Raw genomic sequence first — 21,281 nt, forward strand, 5'->3', positions numbered from 1 at the left:
TGGAACAAATACAAGGAAGGAAATACTTGGCCGATCATGAATCATTGTGAGTCGGGCACCGGGCAGACTCTGTTGTGATGTGCATCTTATACAAATAGTAACACTAAGCCATGGGTTTACAGTGTGTCTGATCAGGGCCCAGCTGTAAGCCATTTTTATTAGAATTCTTCATCAATGATTGACTGACTCAACTCAATGAAAGCGCTTCACTGGGAAAGGCAAAAGGTGTTTATAGATTCAAGTCACCCAAACATTTACAACACAGAATAAATAGTTTAATGCATTCTGTTGCCCAAGTCTTCCCATTACTGACTTAACTATAACTAGCTACCAACCACATGCATTCAACAACTTTTTTGATATGCTGTTAAAGATCAGGACATTAAAGTATGACATTAAGCCCTTTCACATTGATCATAACCCTTAAAACTGTAATGGCTATTCTGCAATACATAAAGTATAATAAACTATTATAAACTGACATGACATCAAGAAAACAGTGAGTCTTTGTTGCTATTCCTGTGTTTGGAAATACATGAAGTTTGATGAATCGTGTCAGCACAACACACAATATCCAGCACCTTTACAGTTCCAGACAAATGCAAGGAATTTTTTTTCATGGAAATTATTTCCAACCCACCTGGTTTTTGACATATAAAGATTATATCATTGTAGCCTACTAGAGTAGCTATGCTCATTAAATAGTTTTATATGCACACTACTCTACATCTTTATGCTTGCACGTGATATTGCGTATAGATAATTATTCAGTATAAATTATTTTTTCTAGTTTATAAAGTGCATAATGTAGATTTCGATTATACTGCATTTTTTGTTATATAAAACGCGTATTTTTATTATATATATGTACAAGTACGAGCATATATTCACAAAAATATACACAAGAACGATTTAGCCTCGAGCCTACAGACATATGTGGCCATCGGGAAGAATTTATAATAATGATGAATCCCCGCGGTCGTGCACGCAGGTCTCCGTAATTATGGCTGTCTCTCTCCGGAAAAAAACAGCACACCACCCTGGTAGGAGCATTTTATCTTAATCACCACACGCCTCGATTCTAATTAATTTTACAAGTTTTTGAACGAACCACAAAATCCCTATTAAGAGACGTATCCTTAAAATGCCATGCCCCTCCGAACGCTTCGTCATGTGTGCGAATTAAAAAATAGCGAGAGAAAGAAAGAGGGGAGAGGGAAAAAAGCTCAAGACGCAGCTTCCCAATGCTATTTCCCAACAGAGAGCCCTAAGCCATCCCCCTCCCAAGTGCTCCTCATGTTTCTATAGTAATTTCCAGCCAATGATCAGTAGGTGTCCACATCCCAGCTTCCTCACCTCAGCACCAATCAGCCACACGCAGCGACAGGAGACACGGACCGAGCTAACACTCGGCTGCGACACAATACACCCCGGACCAAGAGGAAACACCTAACCTTCCGTATTTCACCTTCCGCTCCGAGGTACATTGCTAGCCGCTTTTAAAACCCCCTTTCGTCCCACTTCTCTTCTTTTTCTACTTTTCTTTAAATAGAAGTCAGTAAAATGCGCCCTTTGTTTTGAACGCGAACTGTGTATCTTCAATCTTGCGTTATTTTCCCCCCATCTCGCCGTGCAGTAATGCGTTGCTATATATTGGCAGACTGGTAGCGTCTGGAATCTCTTCTCATCGGGAACCTGGTAGGTGATGTGATGCTCTTCCATTTTCCCCCCCAACCTCATATTTGCATGCTTTCTGACAACCCGATTTTACCTTGGTTGTGCTGGTGCCAAAGTGATTCAGGCGCGGGCGGATTAATTTATCGGTTTAATTGCGCCGTTCAGACCCCTCCTCGGATTTTCTATGCATGACCTTTGATCTAAGTGTCTCCGACAGACCAGACGGCGAGTAATTAATGGCATCGTGCTGCAGCGGCAGCAGGGCGATCCGAATCGGACGCACTTTACTTTCCCCCCCTCTCACTAAGTATTGAGCATTTCTGTTTCACTAAACTTTGTTTACAGGTTGAAAATCAATAGCCGTGACTTGATTGCCTTTGGCGTCGTTTTTTTTTTTTTTTGCCCTGGGGAAGGATTGATTAAGTAATTATGACCTCGACGAAGGCTGATTAGTTAGCCATATTAGTTTGGTCGCCGGTCTTTATGTTATATTTGGGTAAAAGCGCATGTGTGTCCTTTTATTCATGTATTTTCCATATTTGAATAATGCATGTATAAGCTGTCTTGCTTGCCTAGGTTTGTGACAACAAAAGACACAGAGCACGGGACATATTGTGTACTGTCCTGCTTTGTTGTATTTTAAAAATAAAAATGTATTATTATTTATTCGCTAAGCAGATGGATTTATCCAGGGCAAATTCCATGGATCACATTTTATATATAATCCATTTGTACTGTTGGATATTTAGGTTAATTGCCTTGATAAGGGGTACAACAGTACTGTCCTACCTGGGAATCAACCCTACGCCAGTTAGATCTCGCAAGTCTTTCAGTTTAAAAGTTGTATTTTAAATGTACTTAAATTTGATTAAGTAAGAATGCATGATACAATATAGTGAAAAGGGTACATATGGCTCTATGAATATTTTGTTACATATTTCATTGTGTGAGAAGTACAAAGTGAATTTGTGGAGTTTAAGCAGAAACAAAGAATGAATTACTTCTCAAAAAGTAAGAAATGATAATTGTTAGTTTGTGATTGATTATTCCTAAGGCCAAAAGGGCCAGAAATGATTGTGTCTCTGGTCCTAGCATGCATGTTTATAATTCATTTTTCCAGCATGATGCACGGTTCTGCCCGTTGAAAAGATTTTTGAAATGTGCAAGAGTTGGTGAAACGTATGGGGTTTGGCAATTAAAAAGGGAAGCCCATAACAGGTAATGGAGTCAGAGAAGTGTCTAATGGGCTTTTATCTGCGGAAACAAAATCCAGGCGGACTTGAGAGAGGAAATGGAGTCCCCTAAGGCAGCTGACACTACAGTTGTTGGGTCTGTGGATGGGGCTGGGTTGAAATTCACCAGTGGCTATCTTGCTGTCATTGAGCAAATGTAATGAGGCTGGAAATGAATGGATACCAGGTGCTGTTAAAAGGCCGGACCGAGGTGCATTTACATTGTGTGGAACTACTTATGACATAAGGATCATATTTCCCATTTCCCATTTTCCCATACACAATGCACATTTAATCTAAAAGCCATTGTGTATGTGTGTATATATAATATTATATATATATATATAATATTTATTTATATATATTTGCTTTTAAATTCATTGAAAGGAGCCATGTGTTAGCATGTGTAGTAGGCATAGTGCTTGTATCATGGTAATCAAGGCCATTTAATTGCAAAGACCTGTTTTGTCAGTTTTTTTAACATAAAAGTAGACTGAGACATGAAATTTAGACAAAAAATTCAACAGTGTAAAAACAGTGTTGCTTGGGCTGTACTGTGCTGATTTTTTAAATGTTGTTATTGTCAGTTACTAGCAAAGTATCGCTGACAACAGCAAAGGAAAAGCTGCTTTGTGAATTGGTGGAATTTTAAAAATTGTATTCCTTAAAATTCTGACATAGAGCTAACTGCTGCCTGTCTCATCAAGCATGCTAATGTTTGTTTCCCATTATAATGATATGTTGGTGTGTCATGCTATCATATAATTGTCACCAGACAAGGATCAGCTCTGAGAATGTGAGATACGTTTCATTAAAATCCAGTCAGAAAATAAATGAAATGCCAGCAGATTCCTCAAATGCTGTGTTTTTTTATCTTTCTTAATAAGTAGGTAAGGGGAAATTGATTAGAAAGGATGTTTGCCAGTTGTATCAGTAATTGTTGTTTTCTTGTTTTAGTGCTGGAGAAGATAAACCAGGATGGTAACGTATTGTTTGTAACCAGCTTGAGCTTGACGAAGGCGATTCAAACCCCAGACTTTCTTGTGAAACCTCGAGACAGTAACAGCCATGTCTAACATAAACAATGCTCTTTGTATTGAGAATGGACAGAATGCTGATGTATCTCTGTTACAAAAGGATAATCTTCAGGAAAGTGGATTAAGCCAGCTTTTGGATTATAATGCAGAAATGGAAAGGTACAGGTCTTTTGCAAACTTTTATAAAACGAATGGGGCATTTCCACAGACTGCAAAGATTGCTCGCATAACGACGCCAATTTTTCCCAGTGCCAGAATTGGCGTGTCCCCTTGGAACTGTGATAACGCTATGCTCTGGGGAAGGAAATCAGCAGCAATAAACCCTAATAGGACCAGCATGCATAGAAATGACTCCCAGAGGCCGGGAAAGCCTGGCGTGCCGCCAGAGACGTTGCAAATGGCAAATAATAATTTCCTCACTACCTTATCCCCCGAACACTGCAGACCTTTAGCTGGAGAATGCATGAACAAGCTGAAATGCGGCGCTGCTGAAGCAGAGATAATGAATCTCCCAGAACGCGTTGGAACTTTTTCCGCTATTCCGGCTTTAGGGGGCATCTCATTACCTCCCGGGGTCATCGTCATGACAGCCCTTCACTCCCCCGCAGCCTCGGCAGCCGTTACAGACAGTGCGTTTCAAATTGCCAATCTGGCAGACTGCCCGCAGAATAATTCCTCGGCGTCCAGCGGAAACCCTGCGAAGAAGAAGAGGAAAAGGTGTGGGGTCTGCGCGCCTTGCAGGAGGCTCATCAACTGCGGGGTGTGTAGCAGTTGTCGGAACCGCAAAACCGGCCACCAGATCTGCAAATTTAGGAAATGCGAGGAGTTGAAGAAAAAACCAGGCACGCCGCTCGAGGTGAGACTGCCATTCACCCCCCGCCCCCCCCCCCCCCCCCCCCCCCCCCCCAATACACACACACACACACACACACACACAACCCCCCCTCACCCTCCCCCCCCCACCTCTCTCTCTCTCTCACCCTCTCTCGCTTTTTATTATTATCTCTGCACTCCAAAGCATTAACCTTTTCATTTAGTCATGTTTAAGCCCTTGAAAATTGTTTCCATGCCCACCCATGCCTGAACATCCCCGGCTTCTCAAATCTGCCTACCCGCCTAGCCTAATTGGCAGTAATTAGGGGTGTTTGCGCGGAGCACAAGCTGAGCTTGGCTCAGACACCCCTAATTGCTGCCAGTCAGGCTGGGGCTGGAACGCATCCGAACAACCCCGGGCTTGGCTCGGCTCCAAGCTGAGCTGGGAAATGGTTTTCAGCAGTGAGCCGTCCCTCTCTGCACTTGGTCATTTTAACCAATTACGTGAACTGGCTCTGGACGGCGAATCGATATCCCACAAGTCCCGGCCGCCGCAAAGATGTAGAGTGATGCAGATGCATTTTCAGAGCACCTCGAGTTATGGGTCAAAAGCAGACAGCTTTCCTGTTGGTGATTTCATTTGAATTGATTGGCAGTAGACCCGAGGTAGTTTCTTTTTTGATTATTGTTCTGTTTAACCCGTGATGATGCAGGACCCCGTACTAATTGCACTAAGATGATACCTTCTACATTTTCTAATACTGTGATTAACTTTACAGTACAGTGATTGCTAATTAATGGATTGATTATATAAAGGAAGAATCACATTGTAGGGCCAGTAGCTTGATGTAGTCCTGTTTGGACAGTGTAGTTATATATATATAAGGAAAGTACATGATAACCAATGGGTTCATAAAAACATTTACATAAATTCAGCCTGAATGAGAGGGATATGTTTTTGATATGCTTATAACGTAATTGTTCCAGATGATTTTTTGCATATAATTTTGCATGTAAACATGTCTTGAATAAATTGCACTGTGTGCCAGTAGACTTATGGAAGAACACAAGCGCCGAGTTAAAACGATGCCTGCTTATCCATTTAAGTTTTGTTCCCGGGGCTCTTGACAGAGGCCTACTTGAATGCTCCACATGAATGCAGTGAATCTTTATACAAGCTTGGTATCTGGGTATCTGGTGGAATAATTGTATGAAGAAGTGAACTTGATTATACCTACTTTGATTGGAAAGGGGGTAGAGCCACGAAGTTAGTTTTCCACAACACTTCATTTTTTATGAATAAATTGCAGCTGGATTCAGCTCTCACTCAGGTAATACACAAATGTTGGCACTATCCCCTGGGGGGAGGAGTTAGCGAAGTAACACATTAAAGTGTGTGTTTTATTCCATCCTGTGAAAGGGAGGCTTTTTCTTATTTTGGTTTATATGATTATTAATGCTACAAAAATGGGTAGCAATTGAGATGTGCTCTATTATAGCTGAGAGGCATGAATTCATTGCATTTATATACTATTCACTAAATTGTACCGTACAGGTTAGCTTTTTTTGGTTAAAAAGTCAATGTCTGATAGTTTATTTCAAGAGTTACTCAATCAAATAGCAAATATAAAACACATTTGCCTTCTAATTGTGATTCAGCTTTCTTTTCTCATCTGGTTTCTCAGTAAAATGTGCTTGCTAAAGAGCAAATTTGAAACCTCTAGTTCCAAACCTCACAAACCAGGAAGTGCGAGATGTGGGTTTGCCCAATCAGAATGCATCCTGGATCTCAATGCAGTGTCATAATTAAGTAGCAGTGATTTGAACCATCACTGCTCTCATTCAGATGGCACCATCAACTGCCATATTGTGTTTTTATCTTTGAACTGTTCTGCTCAACACCTGATGATGCATTTTAAACACACCTATAATCAGAATTTTAGCTCACAGTCCAAAGGAAGAATAATCTGATTTTGGCCGACATAGTCTGTAATATGAGCTGCTGTCTTTACAAAGCCTTTGAGAACTCTGCCCTCCTTCACCTTAATTCACCGTACAGACACAGACATATCCCATAATGCACCGGTACAGTTCAAATCTCTGTCCATTTCATGTCCACCAATTTATTCCTTGCCAAAGAAATCTGGAGAATACATACAGTAGCAATTGCAACTAATTGAAGTGTTGGAGTGGAGTCCTCAAAGTCAAAGTTCACCATCTAATAAAGAGTAAATCAATAATAAATATTTATAAATTTTCCACAAACAATGCACCTAGATGAATATATTGATTTGGAGGTCTTGGACTGGAGTGCTACTGCAGAACTTTGGCTTGTAGGTCTGATTTAATTACAATTCCAGTAAACCTGGCTGTGAGATCTATGTTTGGAGCGTCTCCTTTAAAACACTGCAATTGTACGAAATGTAAAGGTTACAGGTGGTTTATTTCGGTTAATGGAATTCTCGCCAGGGGGGCTAATGGAAAGCTCATTTGATGTTTGCCCCGTATATCTTGTGCTAACAGGTGTTTCAAGCAGGTGTCCAGGAAGACTGTGTGTTGCATTATGAGTGTTTCGCTGGCCCGGTTTCGCAAAACATTAATCTTCTAAGACAGTTGGAATCACCGGAAAACAAAAACCAAAGTTGCTTTAAAAGCAAAAAAGGTTTCTGACAAAGTCCTGTAATTTATTTTACGGGTCACTGAACCTGTAATTTTTTTCCCTCCTGCCTTTTGGAGACATCTCTGCGTCTGTGTTTGAAGGGTTGTGGATGGATGTATTGGAGACTCACAGAACTAGCTTTAGGGAGGTGTGTCACAGGTATACTTGTGTATATGAAAGCGTCCATTTTGATGGAAATTTGAGTCTGGAAAAATGAGTGAGTCTGGTCCCAAAAAGGCATGGTATTCTGGCAAAGATGTGCGTACACCTGTTCTTAGTTGCTTTGCCAGTGGTCTCATTAGTAACACCCTCCCCCCTCCTCTCACAGACACACACACACAAACATGCCCACAGCCCACACACACACACACACACACACAAACATTCGCATGAGGTACCTTTTTGCCTTGGAAGGAGTGATAAGCCACTGGCAACCATTTAGATTTGGCTGTCACTGTTTCCACATGGGAATCACCCTGAACTAATTATATCTTAAGCAGCGGCAGGAAATGCAAATCAAAATTTTACTCACACCCCTGAAATCGGAGAGCCAATTTAATCTAATACCCCCTTTAATTTAGCGCGCTAATTCAAGACCCCAGAGGATTGCCCAATGGCGGAGCTGCGCCGAGCCCTACCAGTTTCATTTCTGTCTCTTATTGACCTCGGAATGGATTAGTCTAGCGGAGGTCTTGCATCTGCCCCTGACATTTTCTGAGCTGGATCTTCTGCCTGTATCTGGGCTGTACGGCATCACTGCCATTTCTGTAAATAAAAACAAATCTCTCCTCATGTCATAAACACATGTACAAGTGCCGTTGACGGTGCCACAGTGATCGGGGCAAAAGCCAGGTTTGCTATTACAAGGTTAGTATTGAGTAGTAGTGTAGCATTAAGTTTAAGTGTTTGAGGTTTGGCCAGTTTGTGTCTGTTGAACCTCCATTTTATTGAGCTGGATATGTAAAGACATCCCTGTAAAAGTTCATGTTAATAAATTTGTGCCATTATTACAGTGTATTTCCTAGTGGGGAAATTTGCAATGTGGATGCTGCATTTTCGAGAATGAGACTGAAATCTTCCCAGCTTGTCTGTTCGCAGGTTTCGTGCATAAACAGTCCTAAAGTGTGAAATGCATCATAAATCCTGTATAAATTATTGAAATGTTGCTTAAGGCCATGAAGTGACACTGGAAAGTTTCTTTTCTCTCATTTTTGCAGCAGAGATTATTCTGCAGTGGAAATATTTTAAAATGCACGTTATTTACTGTTATGACATTTGATGACTGCGCTAGAGATGAAAGAGTAAATGATATGACGTTATAATGATAAAGAGTGTTGAGGATAGTGCAGTGTAGAAGTCCAGTGAATGACACTCCTCTTACCATTCTTACATGGGCAGACGACTGTATTACCATATGCTCAAAATGGAGCACTAAAACGCCAAATAAATGAGTAAAAATGTGATTCGTTCATGAGGTACGGGGCTATTTACAGTCTAAAGTTATCAAAATTACATGGGGTGGGTAGGAGAATTGAGACTGCTTTATTGTGCTAGGGAAACCAATGGTGATCAGAGGTTGCGTAGTTTCACCATAGTAAGTGACTGAAGTGATTGATATGTTTCATGCTACAGTCTCTGAAGGCCATAAACCAGGAAGGAACATAATATAATAAAATATTTGTTCATAAAGTAATATTTTATATTTCTAGTCTCAACATCAATCTCTACAGGTAACCACTCCTCATATTCACTTTCAGTATTGTTTGTAATTCAACCTAATTTCAGGTCATCATCAGAAAGGTTTCCCCATACTAAATTCATAACAGTTAAACCTGTTTTGACACTATGGATTTTAAAAAAGTAGTTTACTTTTTTATTGTTGGTGTTAAGGTGAAACTGTAGAGGGCGTTACAAATGAGACAGAGGTAGTTTACGAGTGGGGTGTTTGACTGAGATTTCCATTTAAGTTGAAGAGGATGGGGTGAGAAAACAGTGCCACATTATATGGTATCATAAAGACTCAAAGGACAGAGTAGCATTGCCTTTACAAGCTGTGATTGATGGGGATCTGATATTATTGGCTGTATTATGATGGGGCGAATGAAAAAAAATATATATATGAAAGGCCACCATATTGAGCAGGGGAGTCCCTGAAAACTGTCTGACAATTAACAGAGGTCAAAGGTGAGAGATGCCACGTGCAAGAAGAATACAGAGCTGTTGAAAAAGGTGCAGCAAAAAGGTGCTCTTCTGCACTGCTTGTTATGAATAAATGATTATAAGGCAGCGGTGCCTTTGGAATCCTGTTTTTTTTATGAAAAAAAAGGAAAGAGTAGAAACATTCCCTTAATGAGAGCCAGGGAGTCAAATAAACGACACCAGCCAGGTCTAATTTGTTTTAGGTGTGCTCGGAATAGATAAGAATGATTTGGTGGCCTCCTATTCCCCTCCCCCCCCCAACCTTTGCTTCCCTGGAGATAACGCAAAGTGCTCCCAGCCAATCTCCGAGGGACGGGGGGGGGGGGGGGGGGGGGGGGGGGGGGTTGTGTAGTACGTGAAGCCTAAGGGACAGGCAGCCTTTAGATCTGCAGATCTGGAGGTTACTGGATTTATTCAAGCTTTAAAACTGCAGATTAATTTGACTGGGTCTGAGGGAAAGGCCTCGCCTCGTCGTGTATCTCGGCCCAAAGGGCAACCTTAAGCTCCTGTCAAGACAATGGGATTTTGCCACCCGAGCCGCACGCCGACCGCTTAATTATACACGTCTCCCAGCGTGGAACCCGGGGCTACTTAGAGGAGCAGGTCCTGTTTTTTTTTTTTTTTCGCCGCGCGGCTGTGGATTTCCTGTCAGCTTCCATTTGCAGATAGCCGTATTCCCCAGGCTGCCGAGGCCCGGGCCTGCTTGTGGGCACGCCAGCCCTGCTAAAGAATTTATAGTTTTTGCCACTGCCACCAATTACGACCGAGGTGTAATCGGAGGCCCCCCCAGACCGCGCCCTTACGCCGCGGGGGCCGGCGGCCCCTTCGCCCCGGTTTGATTGAACATCCCCCAGTTGAGCAGCGGAGGGGAGCTGGTTGTTATGGGGCCGTATTACGGGGGTGGGGGGTGGGGGAGGGAGACGGGCGCCCAGTGGAGGGTGGACAGCGTGAAAGTGCAGGTGCGGAGGACCTTAATGTGTGGCACTTTAAATTTTAAACAGATCGCCATTAATAATTTATGGCCGCTCTGGCTGAGAAGTTAAAAGGTATCTCTTCATTACAGAGGGCGTGTAAAACGAGAAGCATCTCTGCCGAGAGATGGAAGGGTTTTGTAATGTTTTGATTTTGATATTTTGGAATTTAAGGGCAAAGCGTACCACAAGAGAATGCCATCATTTGACAAAATTATGTTTTATTTTTTTTGTAGAAAATTAATCATGGAATCAATTTAGCATCACGCTGTTAATCCTGAATATTTCACTTTGTGCCCCGACTGCATGTCTTTATTTTAAGTGCAGGCATGGGATAATGACATGGTACAGCTCTGATATATTTTTAGGAATTGGACAGTTAGTCCCAGGTTTCAAATAATCAATTTTCTGTTTCCACAAGTATCTCTACAATGAAATTAATCACATTTATGTGGAATTTCATTTTTGACAACAATTTGTGAGTGAAGTGAAGCAGGGTTTAGCATCTCAATGGATGACTGTCCAATTGTACGTTAAGCTTCCCTTTGTGGGCTCCTTTCCGATATGAATTTTTCATGGCAAACATCTGATACTGTGCAAGCAGAAATATTTTAATGCTTTTGATGAAGACCCTGAGGCCCTGAGGCTTTCAAGAAAAAAATACCCAACGTATCTGTTAATGGCATCAGGTGAATTCTTTCTAAAACAGAAACTAACCGAAAAAAAGTCTTGGTATTTTCCTGATTGCAGTGTTTGTGATAATAGATAGTGGAATTGCTTATAATGGGGAATTTAAGACCCCCAGGAAACGATAATGTTTGACAGACAGTGACCCCTCTCTTCATCCAATCAGTAGAGGGCTAGAAGAGCTAAGCAGGAGGTTGTCTGGTTAGATTAGCCCTGTTTCAAACACACATTGCATAGTTGCTTGCCATCTTATATCTACTTCTTGATCATGTCCGCTGTAATTATATGAATGATAGTGTTTTTGCATAAGCATCAAAATGTTGTAATTGCAGTACAACACGTTTGGTACAACTTCTTGTTAAAGTGACCAATCAGTTATGGTCCGTGTTATTTTGGTTTTCTGTGCTTGTTACATTGAACCATTTTTTAAACAATGTGTTGTTTCCGATCTATTTTTTTATAATAATAGTAATAGGGTAATAATAAGAATTACTTGCAGTTACAGTTTAGATGATGGAATTTCACTTGACTGTGCTTTACTGTGTAGTGAGTAGTGGACTAAAAGTAATGTTTATTTGATAGGTTGTGACCTGTATTGTGCGTATGCAAAAGTTGTTTTGAATATGCTAATGTTTTTATGGATTTATATGACACTTGAGAGAGACCTGTCGTTTCATGTATGTGCATCTTACTTAAAGTTCTTGAGTAAGGTCTTCTGAAAATGTGTCCAGAATTGTCAAAACTCCATTATGGGAACAGATTATTATAGTATTTATTCGAAGTCCAACATGGCCATGTTGAAACATTAGTTGCTATGTACATGGATTTGCTATTTTTATGAAGAATATTAGTAGAAAATTAGTTGAGTACTGATTTAAGACTATTATCAGGCCATACCTGCAAGATGTACTGCCAAAAGTTGATAATTAAGATTTATTTTACTTATTTTAAGTTTAACAGCTGTATAACAACATCATTTTCTCTCACAAGTCTTTTATTAGTTTATGTGCTTTGAATGTCTAACACACTGTGGAGATGGTCTTGATAATAATGATAATCCAAGTCACATAAAAAATTCACCTGACTTTATTTTTGAAGGTTATAAATGCTACATGCCTGATAGGCAAGCAACCCCCCCCCAAGTTTGTACTTCCCCATACTAAAAAAAAGTGTGTCACAGGCAAGTGTTATTCTCATCTGTGACATAGATGTCTAGAGTGATGCCAGTTTATACCAAGTAATTCGGTTGAGTTGTGCTGCAAGTTAGCCCTAAAATCAATGCTGCGGTTTGATTGGCTCATGGCAGTCACATTGTAAAAGGCAGAATCTTGTAATGAGCAGAAATCATAAAGGGTTAAAGAAAGATTTTCTTATACCAAATTGTAGGCCAATGCTATCAGTGATACATGAGCACAAAGTATTTAAATGTTAGGCAGCAACATAAAAAAAGTTTTTATTGATGGCCTGACATCCATGTTTTCAAAAGTACCATTAAGATAGTATGTGTACACTGTACTGCGTTTTGCTAGGACTAGTTGTTTCTGAATATGTGCCATTCATATTTTGTATGTTTGAATGGCACATTAGTTGGCTCATAGAGTTTTTATCTGTCATTATTTAGAGAATTCCTTTGCTGTGGCATGGGTGGGTTAGGGAAAGAAGTTTGATAATGAAATGTTCTGAATATGAATAAATGTCGCATTATTTATCTCATCTGGTAAATTCTGAAAAACAGTAATATAGTTTATTCAACTTCTTTGCTCTGAATTCAGTGTCTTTCAGTGGGGCAATGCTGACAGCTTTGTCTGCCATAGCCGTTGTCTTCTATAGCCATTCACCTTAATTGATCAGTTGCAACCAGGTGATGCAAAATCAATAATTGTCACCAAATCATGTGATGTGCAAATAATAAGAAAACCATTTAAAGCTGTAAAGAGCCGACTCAAAAATGCATGCTTTGTCACTACTAGCTAAATATTTCAAAAACATAGTTTCAAGCCAATTTGTATAACAGTCTATAATCCATGGGGTTTTGAGCTTTTCTTAATGTGGTGCTTCCCTGAATGGATTAACTAATAACACTCACAAATTTCATATGATCGATGGCTGGCAAGTTGGATGTCATTTGTGTGCATTGTGCAAATGCTGAATTGATAGGTCTGCAGTAGCCATGTTTTTGAGAGAAAGCGACCGCAGTTGGTCCAACAGAGAAGATGCCATTTAATCACTTCTTTTTCTTTTTTAATCCACATCGTTGGAAAATCCATGAGTCTATTAGTGTGCCACCATGAGTCCAATCAATAGTGTACTAGATGTGTGGCTTATTCCCTTGGCTACCTGCAAACCTGTGAGGTTTCATGAGTCTTTGATATACTGCCTTAATTTTTGGCTGGTATTTTTCAGTCAGGCTAAAAAACAAACAAACGAACATGGAAAAATAATGAGGCGCTCTGCACCCTAAAATTACGTTGTACAAACAAGAATAGTGTGGTGTTTGGCACCCTTCTAATGCCAACAGTTACAGTATGGTGCCAGTGTACCATTGGAGCTAAGGCCTGTAATGATATTTACATTTGCATTTCCACAGTGCCATGCACACAGTTCAAGGATTTCAGAACAATTAATGGAATGGAGGTGGAGAATTACCCACCTCAACAATCAACAGAAAGTAGCTTTCCCCTAGCTGATGCAAAGGCAGCCATTTTGTGCCAGAGCGTTCTCCACACATCATCTGAGGTGGAGGGGCAGGGATTTATTTAGCCAGTTAAAATGGAAGATGATTAGATGGCTGGACCTAGGGAACCAGGGTTGGGAATTTGGCCAGAAATCAACCCTTCTCTTTGTGGTCAGTGCCACGGGATCTTTAATGACGGCGGCGAGTTCGAAGCCTCGGTTTAATGTCACGTTTGAAAGACAGCGCTTTAAAGCAGTCGTCTCACGATCCCCACATCTGTCATCACATGAAATATGTGGAAGATGAAATGTCTCATGGTGTGGAGAATTTGCAGGACCACAGTGTTTGACAGACTACAGCTAGGCTCAAGGCATAGCATACTGGGCAATTTGAGTTGAGACCTATTTAGGTGTGAGGTTGGCATTAAAATCTATGCTGTGCTTATGTCATGTTACCTCTTTGCCCTTTTGCATTGGACATGTTTGGCAAACCCTTCAAAAGGAGACTGTGCTAACTAATTCAGCTTTGGCTAGTAATTAACATTAGATACTTTAAATAAGTAATAAGAAATAGTTTTTTTTGACTGATGGAGTCAACAGTTAGCATTGGTGTTCAGCAAAAAGGAAATTCATAAGAGATATTCCTCTAGCTTTTTACAGTAGTCTTTCCAGGATTCTTTGAAACACACAGAAGTTCACATCTCAAAGTTGTTAAAAATATCTTCTCCCTCAGAGAAGTTTCCACTCAGTTAGGTTCATAGTCTTATGTGGAAGAAACCTTATAAATCAACTATTCTGTTATTTTCAATTTAGCGCACATTTTTCTTTCTGAAATCATTGTAGTGTGTTCATTTATAGAGAGCTGGAAAAAAGGCCACAATCCAGAGTCTGCGGTTTCCAGTTTCATTCCACCTTAAAGCAAATGTCAGCTTGGTTTTGTGTGATAAGTAGCTATCTCCTGTCTTTGAATCTCACCATTAAAGGAGGAATCCAGTCTGTGTGCTATGCATCAAATCTTCATGTTCATGATTAAGAGACCAGTTCCACAAGACCACGCTGAACCAACCCAGCACTGTACGTCTGGAATGTCTTCAGGTTGTAGTGTAGTGTAACTCGACGGTGAAATGGTTTCCAGGAATTACAGTATTTTTTTTATGGGATAAACTGCTCAAGTGGGGCTATTTTTATGTAAAGACAGTGAAAATGTTCATTTTTTACTCAGAGTGGGTTTGTCTATAACCTTACATTGTTTTTGATTTGTGTTGTTTTTTTCCAATTAGATTTGAAATTGTGTGCTAATTGTGCTGCATTTTAGAAGCTGAAGAATCTATGCTGTGAAATGGCGAGCAGCACATCAATCACAATAAACAAATTGATTTGTTAAAGCACATTTTTGCAGTGTGCTGTCACAAACCGCTAGACGCAGAGTACAGAATTGACAATCGTGTGTACAGTATGCACAAAGAAGCACACGCTGCTATTAATTAATTGAGAAAGCTGTACTCCTAGCGCTTAATGTAGGGGTAATTTAGAGCCCTGGACCTGGCTGTGGTGTGTTGGGGCTCCTATACATATGCCAAGGAGTCTGCTTGGAAAGGATGAGACCCACTCCTGCTCTCCTCTTCTGATATAACTTCTCCTGGAGTTGGCAGAGTGTTGCCTCATTTACCCTCCGCTCCAGTACACCCACACGGCCCCTCATCTCACGTCATGAAGCCTTCTGTCGTTCGGAGGGATGGGGGGGGTATAGAGCAGGCAGGTATTGGCTGAAGAGCCGAAGGCGCGGCCGCACGCGTTCACTCGAGGTCTCCTTCGCCGCATGCTGTTTTTCGCATCTCGGAGCTCCACTGGCCACATGTCCCGCCGTGTTCCTCCATTCATTATTTATGTCCACGCAGCAGAGGTGCCACAGAACTTTGGCTTGGGGGGTCAGGATTAGCCGCCGGCGCCCGCCCCTCGGACGGAAAGCCCGCTCGCGGCGTCACGATGTAATCACGCTTAAAGATGAAAAAAAAAAAAAAAATCCGAACTTAAACACTGGTGTAGTGTAAGCAGAATAGATGTGTGTGTGTGTTTTATTGGACAGAGGAGAGAGGAGGATACTGTGCGTGTATCCTCAGAGCATGTGGTGTGGCTGATTGAGGCAGACGCCTGTGGGACAAAAATGAGCAGTGTGATGCATCTTGGGAGTTGCAGCAGGGTGAGTGCTCTTACTGAGAGGCCAGCTCACTCATTTGTATGTGTGGGTGTGTTCCCGGTTGACAGAAAATTGGCAAAGCTGGAGAACTGTACCACCAGTATACCACGTGCAGCTACTGTGAGTGATTTTTTTTCCCTAAATACCTTTGAAAATGTGGAGCGTTTTAGCTGCTGTGTGTTGACACTTTCTCAAGTTAGGTGTTTTACACAATGTGGTAGTGTGATGTGGTGACTTTATTGTGTGTGGAGGATGAATTGCTGGGTTGCAGGTGCTTTTTGTAATGAGCATTATTTTGTTACAAGAGACCTGATATTCAATTTAAAAAAGAATCTAAGCGGTGCATAAATGCATCTGCTGAGGGCTGCTCTTCTCCATCTCCTTTCAATCATTGTAACTGAGCTAGATGATAATAAGGCCTGCGCTATGCTAATATGCAGCTTTAGCATATGTGCTGGTGTTTTTAGATACCTCTCTCTACAAAGGCAGTTGTAATGGCATTGATCCTCTTGTAATGCTGAAACTTAAATGTCGAAATATTTTACAAACTCTGGCTGGAAAAATGTATATTAGGATATTAAGCAGGGAGATGAACAAGACAGGAGAGCTATGTAGACGATAATGGGTTTGATGCATGGGTTGTTGGATGAGTGCATATATAGTATGGCACACAGTCAGGTTGGAAACTGTGACTCACTGTATCCCTCAGAATTACAATGGGAGACTTACCGACAATGGTAAACTACTAAGACCAGATATTCAACTCCTACTTTTTGCCGTCCAGGGCGTAGCAGGCGGTTTCAGTACTGTTTGCATTCCTATGTCGACTGTAAATGTTCTGTTTTAGATCACATCCCCTCAAGAATATTCATAAACAGCAAGGAAATCGGAAAACTCTTCAACAATGGCAGAGACAGATTTTTTCTGTGTGATGTGCGCTCAGCCGACTATGTGGTCCATTTTTAGGAAATCCATGCTATCAATCTACAGACATCTCTAGCTTTAAGGGTACAGTGGGCAGTGTTTGGAAGAGGTTCTGCAGGTAACCTGTGTGGATTTCCTCTGAACACAGTGGGCACTGTTTACACAAGTTCACGATAATTATAAAACTACGACTGAAGTGAGTGTGAGTTTTAGTGTGATGGTATTCCACAAACAGGTTTACATTAAGAAAGCGTTGTTCATAGCCTTTTTTGGTTTCCTTTGTTTCAGCTTTACCTTTGCTTTACCTTTCTGGAAAAAAGTGAGTCTTGCTTGTGTTGTAGTTTGTAACAGGAGCTTCAGAACTTTGGCATATGTCAATAAGGAGACTGTGTGGTACATTTGAGATAAATTATTTTTTAAATCAATTTTTATGTCAGGAAAGGGTGTGCAGTACTCACGGTCTTTCAGCAGCTCTAGCAGTCTCTCAAGGAGATCTTTTTCTCAGTTTTAATATGGCGTCCAGTAGAAATGCCATGTTGAAATTGCATTCACCAAATCCATGAGCAAGGCCTGCAGAATATTTGGCCCTCCAGCTTCACTATGCTGTACAGAGCTGTCTGTCTGTTTAGCATTATTTTAAAACTTTCTTGCTGAAGTTCAAAGATCATGTCAGGAGACTGTGAAAGGTCTCGAATTGAAGCTAAATGCTGTCAGAAAAAAAAAAAATAATAATCTGCTTTGGGATGTTTGAAAGGAGATGGATTCCCTTTCCCTGCCTTGCTCCTCTGTTTAATCTCCCACATAACCACACCTCTCCCACAGCACCAAGCCTTTTCAACAGAGAATTATTCTCCATACTGCCCAGTCAGCAAAAACCATGTATTGCGATTCCTCATTACTCACAAAGAACCACAGCATACTTACCTTGATTTGCCCAAATATACTTGTTATACACATCAGCTGCACTTTATAGTCGGAGAACTTACCCATGTGTTGTCAGTGGGAAATATTTTTGAGGAAGAGATGCGGAAACGGATTTTTGTCTGATTGTGTTGTCATTATGAGTGGATAGAGGTGGGCTGGTCATCTTTGATGTGCTACAGGACACCATTATTGCTATTAAGGATGATGATTCTCTGTGGAAATCAACCAGTAACCCTCCCCCTTCAACAGGCAGATTAAGCAAATTCATTACAAATATAATATTGTTATACCTGGCCTCAAACAACACACAAGCACCTAACCTTTTTTTTATTTATTTGTTGTTTTTCAAAGACCCTCAAGACCTGGTAACGACAAAATATTTATGGCCTGGCGTTGTTTTGTGTTGTCTAGAAGTATCTTGAACAGTCAAGAAATTGTTTATACTTTATTTTTAGTTTTAGATCATTGTACATATTTTTGAGTTGAAGCTGCACCTTCATTTTCTTGCAGTATGCTACAAGCCTTAGCAAAAAAATGCTTTGCATATAAATTATACTGAAAAGTAGGCTCACTACCCCTGTGTGAAAACTCTTCTGAAAACTACATTATGGTCTTATCACTTGTATGTACGTCACTGAGTAATTTTAAGCTAAAATGCTGAATGTTATAGAATGCTGATTTTCCTCGTCACTAACTGACAGCTTTTGACCCAGGATGTGGGCTATCTGCTTGTCTAAATATCACTTTTTCAGTGTTTGCGGCTTGAAAACTAGTGGTATCTTCTACTTTCTGTATTCCAATCATTCACTTCATACCCATTGAAGTATAAATCAATGGGTAAATGGGGGTTTTGTTACATGTGTGTGTGGTTGCTTGTGTGTATCTGTCGGGCTGGCTTGATAGCTGTTTTCTAGTCACTTAAGAAGCATCTGAGATTTGTTGGAGCCATTATGAGGAACATTTCAAGCACAATGACCAGGTTATATCTGTTTAACAATAAGTGTGAGAGCTCACAACCTACATAGCTAGCAGTCAAACTTTGAAATCATACCTTAGGATAGATAGCAATATTAGACTAATTACCAAGCTAGCAAGTTGCAAGCAATTGGTAAGCTGCTGATGGCTGGCCAGCAACTGACAGTAGCCACTTTAATTTGATAGCCATCTTGATGTGGTCCTTAATGTACTGTAATAATGTATAGTAGTTACAAAAATTTAGTTCCATGATGTTTCCTGCTGTCTCCTGTTATAGACTATGTATCCTCTTCTCTGCATGATGCTCGGGGAGAAATAATTAAATTAAAAGATGAAATCCTGTCTTTCTCCAGTAAATACACAGTTGGATGGCGTTATGTCTCCAATAACTGGCCGTTTAGCCAAAATGTGTGAAAGTATGAGCTAGTATCTGGTGGGCAAAATGAACAATATCTGGATAACTGTTCGGTTAACTAGCTGGATGAACTTACTAGAAGGCAGTAATTCCACAGTCTAGCTCCATTGTTTTCTGTAAATGGGTTCTGAAATCAAATTTCTTTTGCTTTGCAAAAGGGGTTTTATTTGAATCTGCTTTCATATAGCTAGGATTCCAAGTTCCGAATCATTCAAATAAAACAGATAACATAATGGGTAGCTACATATTTAACAAACTGATTATAATTGTTGTAGAAGTTGTTGTAGATAGGTTGTTATATAAAAAAATCTAACCAGTTAGTTATGCACACAGAGAGACCAAGCTGCTTAAACAACATCTTGCTACCAACAAAGCATATTATATAAAGGCTAAGCACAAAGATCTTGTAGGCCTACTTCCCTGCACTATCTAGCAAGCCAGTTGTAAAAACAGACACAGTAATGTGTAAGTATTGTCACAAAAATCAGTTCTTTGTTAAACAGTTTTGCTTTTAATGGTGCCAATAGATCTGTGCCAAATTTTAAACCTCTTTTTCCTTCTGATTATTATGGTAACATTGCTGATCCACTAACGGCAAATGTTACATAGCTACCATCTTATAAACTAGCTAACAACTATCTGGTGGCAAATGGTAGATTCTGATGTCAAAATGACCCTACAGATGGTGCCATGCATTCTCACTGTCAGGGCATCTGTCCATATTCTCTCATATCTTCAGAGTGCTGCAGGGTGTTGCTGTATTGGATTATGTGTGTCCTTATTTTTTGTGGATGCTGAAATACAGATTTGCTGGTTGCTTTGATTGAAATCATACAACTGCTTAATAGTGAAGAGGGAAAGATTCAAAATAATCACAGTTGAAGGAAATTCTCAACTTTGTACCAAAATGACCCAAACCATCTGTGTAAGTCTGTAAATTGATTTGTCATTTTTACGACTGTATGTATTTCATAAAAGCGTCCTCTTCCTGTCCTTTCATTCACTGAAGTGTAACAGGATGTAACAGCACTTGGCTGGACGTGACGTACCTTGATACTTGTGCGTGCCGCTGTTGATGTAATCTAACTGAAATGCTAATGAATTTGGACGATGTCGTGAGTCATCACGGATATTCAGAAACACGGGAGATGTGCAGATAGTCATCTCCATTGATAGTGAAAGTCATTAAGATGCCATGCGGTCATTGAGATTGCTGCAGAGTTTGGAGAGGGAACGGTGTTATCGGGAATATAATTAGTCCGTGGGTGTGACATCATCCAGTCTGGTGTACGAAGGGCATCAATCCCTAACATCATCACACTTCTGTTAAGAAACATATATGGGAGGCAGGGGAAAAATCCTATTTGTATATCAAAAGATTGGACATGGTCACAGACCACTGAAAAGACTGATGTAGAATATGTGTGGAAGGCCGCAGTGTTCCATACTGAAAAATATGTCACAAAGCTGCTTCGAATGGATATGTTTATCCAGGCATTATAAAATTAATATTAAAATTATTTTAAAAATGGTTTTGCCAGTGTTTTAAAGCATCACCTGTTCGTATTGCGATATTTGTCTTTGTCCTGTATTTTCAATAAGGTAAAAACATACCTTAACCAATAAACGCTGATATTTTCAGGCCAGACAGAAGCAATCAGCTGCAGATGAACAGATGAGCGTGCTGGCCATGGCGGTGGCCTTGAGCTGGGCTGTTTAGTATAAGCAGCCCTGGTGGCTGGAATATTGGCTACAGGCTGCGAGATGAGATCTCCCCTTCAGACCGCTGGTGATTGATTGTTATACCTTCCAGGTTTGAGCTCGGCAACGCCCCAATATTCCCGCAGAATAAAGTGACAGGCTATATATAACACATCAGTTAAGGCTGACTGATCCCA

General features: G+C 40.5%; 1 protein-coding gene across 2 annotated transcripts in view; it reads left to right on the forward strand.

Annotated features, from left to right (window-relative positions):
* The first annotated feature begins 1,233 nt into the window (after positions 1-1,233).
* Positions 1,234-21,281, forward strand: part of cxxc4 (CXXC finger 4) — a 29,028-nt gene continuing 8,980 nt past the window's right edge. Inside the window, exons 1-2 of one of the 2 annotated variants that reach the window (XM_036517251.1) lie at positions 1,234-1,698; positions 3,867-4,802. In XM_036517251.1, the coding sequence (XP_036373144.1) occupies positions 3,978-4,802 (825 nt within the window). In that variant the 5' untranslated portion in view covers positions 1,234-1,698; positions 3,867-3,977. The remainder of the gene's footprint in view (positions 1,699-3,866; positions 4,803-21,281) is intronic. The other variant, XM_036517253.1, reaches the window with a different exon arrangement.

This window comes from Megalops cyprinoides, chromosome 22 (assembly GCF_013368585.1).
Source record: "Megalops cyprinoides isolate fMegCyp1 chromosome 22, fMegCyp1.pri, whole genome shotgun sequence".
In the NCBI taxonomy this organism is placed as follows: Eukaryota; Metazoa; Chordata; class Actinopteri; order Elopiformes; family Megalopidae; genus Megalops; species Megalops cyprinoides.